Consider the following 8,031-nt stretch of genomic DNA (forward strand, 5'->3'; position numbering starts at 1 on the left):
AAGGAGAACGGCACCAACTCCTCTCTCAAAGTCCTCGGCGGGGATTAACGTGGCTGACACCCTACATTTGGACTCCCAGCCTCCGGAACTGTGAGAAAATCAATTTCTGTGCTTGGAAGCCACCACTTCGTGGTACTTTGTTACAACCGCCCTAGGAGAGGAAGACACCAAGAAAACGGGACACTTGCTCCACAGAGGCCACTTCCAGGCGCGTTTGTTGTCCAGATACACACAGGAATGCTCATGACAACGGAGGAGCATCTTTAGAAGACTGGGGAGTCAGCTGCTGGTGAATGGCACCGTAATTCCAGGAACACAATAACCCGGTGAGCCTGAAGCCCGTGCCGAGGTGGAAACAGGAAAAGACCAGGTGCGCCAGCAACCGGGCGGCTTCCTGTGCGCCTGCGGGAATTGCCGTTTGCGTTTTGCCAGGTCAGCGAGGAGACGCTATCCTCACACTGACCTTCAGCCTCGGAGGTGCAGCTTTAGCCCTGTTGTGAAGAATGCCTCTGGGGGTTTTTCTCACCGAGAAACAAGAATAACAAGTGCTTCTTGGTTTTTTAATTCTTTATCATAAAAATGTTACTAACTTACTAATTCGGTTGACACACATGGAGTGAGTGCCTGTTCTCTGTTGGTCATCCTGTGAGGCACTGGGACACCCATGCCCTTTGGCTTTCCACTGGGTAAAACCACACCCCCGCCCTGTCTGTAAGACCATGCCAAGGCCTCTGCTTTGCAAGACCACTAGCACCCCTCTCAGGACAAGGCCCTTGTCAGGGACTGAATTCTGTCCCTCCAAATACACATTGTAAATCCTGACCCCTACACCAGCTTTATAACCCCATTTGGGGATGGGTTGACTTTGTTACGTTAATGAGGCAAAGTATTGTAGGGTATGTCTTGAGTCCTCCTCTTCTGAGCAAGGGAGATGGGGGAAATAGATGCCATGCCACGCAAAGGTCACCAAGGAGCCAATAAACAGAAACTGAAGAGGCAAAGACCTACCCGACAGCCGACAGAGAGAAAGCTTTCCCCCAGAGCCGGTCCCCCAATTGAGACTCTAGTCTCCTAAGCGTGAGAAAATAAAGTTCTGTCCATTAAAGCCATCCACTGGTGGTATTCCTGTTACAGCAACACTTGAGAACAAAGACACACCTGGCTTCTGTCACCAGATAACTCGGCTCCCCAGCTCTCGGGGCGAAGCCCTCCCTTGGTGCGTTGGGTGGCTCCCCTGTGGGCACTGCCATCTAGCCCTGCGCTCCCACTAACGAGATACTAACTTCCGGGTTCCCTCCTGGGGCCTGACAGGCGCTGGAGTGTAACATAGTGGTCAGGAGCCCGGACAGTCACGGTGGACTTCCTGGGCCTGACTTGGTGTCCTAAGCTAACCTTTCTGCGCCCAGTGTCTCACATGTAAGATGAGGGATAACTGGACCTATGGTATCAAACTGTTGGAGAACGCAATCAAATAAGCACGTGCAGTCCTCAGCATGGTGCTTGCGGACGTTAGCTCTTGGCGTGGGTGGTGAGGCGACTTCTGCCCGGAGAACAGCTTCTAAGCATTAAAGTCATTTTGCCACTGTAAGGGTAGGACGGATACTCTTACACAAAGAACTAAAACTTACTAACACAAAAACTTAATAAAGCTTACAAAGTCAGCAATGAGCTAGGAGACAGTTTTCACAAAGATGATGGGCCAAGGGCTAATAATATAAAACTGAAAACCAAATCCACCGCCGTTGAATCGATTCCAACTCACAGCACCCCTAGAGAGTAGACTGGAACTGCCCCAGAAGGTTTCCAAGGTTGTCAATCTTCACACAAGCAAAGCCCAAACCAAACTCACTGCCCTCAAGTCAATTCTGACTCAGCACCCCTAGAGGACAGAGTGGAGCTGTCCCCTAGGGTTTTCAAAGCTGTCAGTCTTGATGGAAGGGGACTGACTGCCTCACCTTTCTCCCAGAGCGGCTGGTGGGTTGAACCACCGACCTTTTGCTTAGCAGCTGAGTGCTTTAACCACTGCACCACCCAAGCTCTTTGAATAATGTAAAGAGATAATGAAATGTGATCAAGAAATTTCCAAATCCTGATGGAAAAATGGGCAAAGAACAAGAACAAACAAGGTGAGAAAGGGATCATATAATCTTGGCCAAGAAAACATGCAAAAAAGTATCCAACCTCACTAGTAACATAATGCAAGTCCCCTGTGGCACAAACGGTTAACGCTCAGCTGCTAATTGAAAGGCTGGCAGTTGGAATCCACGCAGAGGTGCCTTGGAAGAGAGGCCTGGCCACCTCCCTCTGAACAAGCAGCACTGAAAACCCTCTGGAACCCAGATGTACTCAGACACACGCGGGGCTGCCAGGAGTCACAATCACCCCGGTAGCAACTGGCTGCTGTGCGTTTTGGTAAAACTGACCCGAGACGGTGGCCGAAGGACTAACAGCAGCACTCCCTTCAGGGCGAAGGCCCACGTGTCTCCTGAGTGCAGAGCCAGAGCCTGGCTCTGGGCGCCTGCGGGAAGCTGGCCCGTGAGAGACTCACCCACTGGTGTCCATGCTCTGCAGCCGTTGAAGTAACGTCTCGGAGAGGGTCGGCCTGCTGGACTCCGGCACTCGGGCGTTCTCGCTTGAAAGAGGAACCTCCTTGGCCTCACAGGGCCCGGCAGACAAAGGGATGTTCCTTGGGGGCAGCTCAGGCGGAGCCATGACACATTCTACCCGAGAGAAGAGCGGAAAGGTTGGTTTGGTTAAGTTCCAGTTTCTGCCAAGGTCACCCACCTCAGAGAGGGTCGAGGGCTGAGCAGCTGGGTGAGGACGCCTTCCCTCAGCACCCTGCTGTATGGTGGCCACGCCCCGACGTGCTGTAAGGCAGTCCTCTGAGGAGTCCCTGCGTGGTGCAAAGTGCTAACCACAAGGTTGGCGGTTCGAGTCCACGCAGGGGCATCACAGAAGAAAGGCCTGGTGATCTACGTCCACAATGTCAGCCACTGGAAACTTGAGGGCAACTGGTGAGGTCGAGAGGAGGGCACCATTGCACAGATCTCCATCTGGAAGGCCCAGAGGGAAGCGGTCCCTTCAGAGCCTATGGCTCCGAAGGTTCCCACCACTTCCTGCTCCCACGCCCCTCCCTGACTAGACTGAGGGCAGGCACTTGGTCCTAGTGATCTGGGGGTCTGGGGCCTCTTACAGCACCTGTATCTTTGTCAGCTGCTTCAGGCTGGAGTCCCCGGGGAGAGAGCCAGGTGGCCTCAGGGATGCTGAGTTTGGATCAGATCAGCCCAGCCAGCAGCCTACGGCTGGCCTCTGAGAAGGTGGCCGAGGATGGCCCAGACTGATACCCTCAGATTTCATCTAGGAAAGGGCTACCAGGACAAGGCCCCTCCGAGGAGGCCCTGGGGCCACAGGCAGGTCAGCAGGACAGGCCCGGCCAGGGGCTGAGACAGGGAGCTTGTGCAAGGTGTCCGGGGCAGAGTCCGGTTAAAGATGGAGCCTGTGGGAGGGCAGGCGACAAGCAGCCCACCGGCTCTTGCCCTCTCACTGATCCCCGTTTCTGCACTTGCTCTCCTGCCTCCACCCTTTCTCCCCCACCCCAGATCCTCAGAGACAAATAACAGGAAGTGAGGGGTTGCCCCAGCTTGGAGAACTGAAACATGCAACAAATGACTTGAATTCAGCCCAGGGAGACGGGCTTCCTGCCCACGGCTGCTTCAGCACTACTTCCATCCTGTGTGGGCCACAGACGTCTGTGTGGGGGTCACTGGCCAGTGGTCCCCTGGGTCTAGAACCTCCTGTCTGAGCCCCTCCCACACCTCAGGGGCCCAAATGCCCACTGCATGGCTTCTTTGACTTCCTCTTCTGTCCTGAAGCCCCCCAGGTCTAAAGGCACCTTGAGGAGACCTGAGTCACGTTAGACCCCTTTGGGGGTGCGGGCGCCCAATGCTGGTTCAAGCCGACCACTGGGCCACATTTTGGGAAGTGAAGCCACAGTCATGAGACTGGGCTTGTCCTTCCAGTCCTTCTAGAAAGCCTCTCAGGGTCTTTGACCAGACGGCCAGGCCCAGAGGGGCAGAAAAAGCTGGGCTGGGGGCACAAGGGAGTGAGGACATGAGGGGACCAAGAGCATTCCTGCAGGACAACTTCCCAGCAGTTTCTTAGGGCCGCCACCTGGTGGGGCCCTGCACCTGGGGAGCTGGGGTACATGCAGCCAGGACCCAAGGCTGAGGAGTGACCTGGGATTCCACAGCCAACCTTCTGGGTCCACCTCCTACTTGGATGCGGGAGGCAGAAGGGACGTGGCCCTGCCTGAGTCCCTTTGACCTTCTGTGGAGCCATGGTCCTTTCTGAAATGCTCCTGGTCTGGTCCTCATCTTCTCCCCGCAGCACTGGCAAGGCTGCCTTCAGAGTCTCCCACTGACAAGGAGGCTGGGGAAGGTACGACCCCAACGTGGAAGGAAGCAAGGGGGGCTGATGGCCCACAAGCCAGCCCTTCAGAGTGGGATAAAGGGGCACCAGCATGTGACAGGCAGCAGCCAGGCCAGGGGTCCCACATCACTGGTCTAATCCCTTCTCTCTTGGGTGCGACCCTGCAGGACCTGGTGTCCTCAGATGTTGGGACTCAGTGAGATCTGTGGCTAGCTGAGGGGTTCCACTAGGCATCTTGTTGTTAGCGGCCATTAAGGTGGCCTCCAACTCACAGTGAGCACAATGGAACGGGACTGTTGTGATCCAGAGGGCTTTCATTGGCTGATTGATTTTCAAAAGCAGTTTGCCAGGCCTTCCTTCCTACTCTCAGACTGTAAGTTCTGCTGAAACCTGGGAACACACATGCCTCCAGTGACAGGCGGCTGGTGGCTGAGCATGGGCTGCACTGGCTGGTATTGAACCTGGGTCCCCTGCACGGCAGGTGAGAACTCCACCACTGACCCACCACTGCCCCTCTATTAGGTCGCTAGAGGCCTTCTTTCAGGAAGAGCCTTTGAGGGAAAGAGAAAGGCACTACCCAGATAACCCACTCGGTTCCTCCATTCTCTCTCAGACGCCACCTTTGCCGCTCTTTGTCCTACCCTTTGGGGCAAGCCTGATTCTAACATACTTCTTAGGAGTTATCTATTTTTCTTTTGATGATAATATAATCATCCTCAGAATGTGTCCTTCCACGTAGCTGTAAGGATCTTTCTTCATTGGCCAACTTGGCTCCCGACAATGATGATAGCAGAGGCTGCACTGAGGAGGCACTTGCTTTGTGCCAAGCTCTGTGCTTCACAGCCATTGACTCACTGGATCCCCTTGACAACCTGAGAGGCAGATACTAGTCACACTGTCTCTTTAAGGAGGTAGCTATGGTTCAGAGAGTTTAAGTAACTTACCCAAGGTCACACAGCAAAATGCACTGGAGACCAGGGATTCTGTCTGACCCTAGAGGTTGAACCACCATCCTACATTCTCTTCCTCTGATAATTGAATTCACCTACTACTGATGAAGATTGACGACTACAGCCTTCAGTATGGATTACATCTCAACACAAAGAAAGCAAAAATCCTCACAACTGGACCAATAAGCAACATCACGATAAATGGAGAAAAGACTGAAGTTGTCAGGGATTGCATTTTACTTGTATCCACAATCAACACCCATGGGAGCAGCAGTCAAGAAATCAAATGGCGTATTGCACTGGGCAAATCCGCTGCAAAAGACCTCTTTGAAGTGTTAAGGAGCAAAGATGTTACTTTGAAGACTACAGTGCCCCTGACACAAGCCATGATATTTCCAATAGCCCCGTATGCATGTGAAAGCTGGACAATGAATAAGGAAGACTGAAGAAGTGTTGATGCCTTTGAAGAGCAGTGCTGGCAAGCTCTCAAGCCCAAGCTTTCACTGCCGTCTAGTCAATTTTGACTCATAGCAACCCCTCCTTGGGTTTCCAAGGCGGTATCACTACGGAAGTAGATTGCCCAACCTGCCTTCCAAGGAGTGGCTGGTGGGTTTGAACCGCCAGCCCTCTGGTTAGCAGTCAAATGCCTTAGGCAAAGAATATTGGAAATATCATGAACAAATCTGTCCTGGAAGAAGTGCAGCCAGAATGCTCCTTGGAAGCGAGAATGGTCAGACTTCGTCCCACTGCTTTGACGTGTTGTCAGGAGGGACCAGTCCCTGGAGAAGGACATCATGCTTGGTCAAGCAGAGGGTCGGAGAAAAAGGGAAAGACCCTCAATGAGATGGACTGTGAGGGTGGTGCAGAACCAGGCAGTGTTTCGTTTTGTTGTACACAGGGTCGCTATGAGTCGGAACCGACTCCACGGCACCCAACAACAACTCTGTGAGCATTTGTGGTGAGAGAAACACCCAACTTCTCCACCATGCTCCTTGGAGGGCAGGGTCCCAAGGCACCTCCCGCCAAGCCCTCTGCACCCCGCTCACCGGTCTCCTCCTCGGGCTCGTCACCAGTGTCCTCCTCCTCCAGCGGTACCGGGTACTGCAGGTGGGTCACCAGGCCCATGTTTTCCTTCTTGTAGAACTCAATGAGCTGGTCCAGCCTGGTGAAAAACCTCATGGGGACCCCTTCAGATGCCTGAGGACGGAATCCAGAGAGAAATACATTGTAAGTGACTGGATCGCCACTCAACCACTGAGGCCATCTGCAGCGGAGACTAACGAGGCCGAGAAATGGCCGAGTTTCCAGAAAAAGCTCTGGGCTCCCACGCCTGGCTGTCTGCCCACCCTGAGCCACCACACCCACACACAGGACTTGACCAGCAGCTCCTGAAAGTCAATCTGCCCAAGTCACCAAAGAACTGTTTTATAGAGCGTGTTTTCCAGGTTGTTGTTTTTTTTTAAGCTTTTATTTTTATAAAAGCATTTTCTTTCACAAGTAATCCATTTTCATTATGGCAAAGTTAGAAAATAGGCTTTTTTAAAAAGCAGTCACCCGTAATCCCACAACCCTGAGAGGTCTATTTGCAAGAGTCGAGAGTATGTTTGTCTAGACTTTATGTGTGTGTTTGGGGGATTTACTTTTATTTTTTCTCTCACAAAAATCATTTATTTTTAAACACAGGAAATATCTATTCTGGCAATTGTCTTGTTTTCAGTTTTATTTTTGAAAATGTTCTCGGTAGCACAGAGATCGTCCCTGGTTTGTACCTCCGCTCCTGTGTTAGGAGGCTAGGGCAATTCTGTTCATGGGGTACAATGACCTGGGGAAAGACCCCTTTCACTCCATGAGGCCACCAAAAGTACTGGGTGGTCTCTGAGCAGCCGCCCCGCCCCTGCCGAGGCCCCGCCCACTAATGCCCCACCCACTCAGCCCTGACCAATCAAAGCCCCGCCCATCCACTGGCCTTGCACATCAAAAGCCTCACCTCACAGCGGCCCCACCTCCATCAAGGCTCCACCCCCATAGAGGCCACGCCCCCATAGAGGCCTCACTCTACTGAAGCCCCATGTCTGTCCAGGCGCCGCCTCTGCCTAGGCCCCACTCCGCCTGAGCCCCCGCCCTGCCAAGGCCCTGCCCGCATCGAGGCCACGCACCATCATGGCCGCTGAGTTCCAAGCCTAGGCCTCCCATGGAGGAGTATGTGTCAGAGGCAACCAGGCAGGAGGCTTGGGTTCTCATCAATGCTGCACCCTACAGCGCCTAACACCAGTCTAAAGTTCCTGTCCATCCCACCTCGTCCTGCCATTGCTTCTGAAGCCTCTCAGCAGACAGAGCTGGGAATTGTATGAAACGTCTCTAAAAGTTTGAAATTATTTGCAGAATAAAAAGTTTTAAAACACACACAAATACAGGGGGCCGGGGTTTAAAAGGCATCTTATCTAAAAAGTAAGATTTTGTTTTTTAAAGATTTTGCAAAAACATTCCTGGTGTCTATACCTTTATAGGTTTCTGTGCAAAAACTGCAGAAACCTTGGAACCATCCATGATGCTCAGGAAACTGCCATGAATACTAGGGCACCAAGGTAGGACAAACAGTCCAGGGAGTGGATAGCTTAAGTGGATGAAGGTGAGGTGGGTGCGACAGTCCCTA

At 52.8% G+C, this 8,031-nt stretch overlaps 1 protein-coding gene across 1 annotated transcript in view; it reads right to left on the reverse strand.

Moving 5' to 3' along the window:
- The window catches only part of INPP5D (inositol polyphosphate-5-phosphatase D), a 177,235-nt gene that overhangs the window by 124,713 nt on the left and 44,491 nt on the right, over positions 1 to 8,031 (reverse strand). The window contains exons 3-4 of the mRNA XM_007943766.1: positions 6,425 to 6,575; positions 2,549 to 2,720 (exon numbers count right to left, since the gene is read on the reverse strand). Of these exons, the coding sequence (XP_007941957.1) occupies positions 2,549 to 2,720; positions 6,425 to 6,575 (323 nt within the window). The remainder of the gene's footprint in view (positions 1 to 2,548; positions 2,721 to 6,424; positions 6,576 to 8,031) is intronic.

This window comes from Orycteropus afer, unplaced genomic scaffold (assembly GCF_000298275.1).
Source record: "Orycteropus afer afer isolate SDZICR_OR568_19922 unplaced genomic scaffold, OryAfe1.0 scaffold00006, whole genome shotgun sequence".
Taxonomy (NCBI): domain Eukaryota; kingdom Metazoa; phylum Chordata; class Mammalia; order Tubulidentata; family Orycteropodidae; genus Orycteropus; species Orycteropus afer.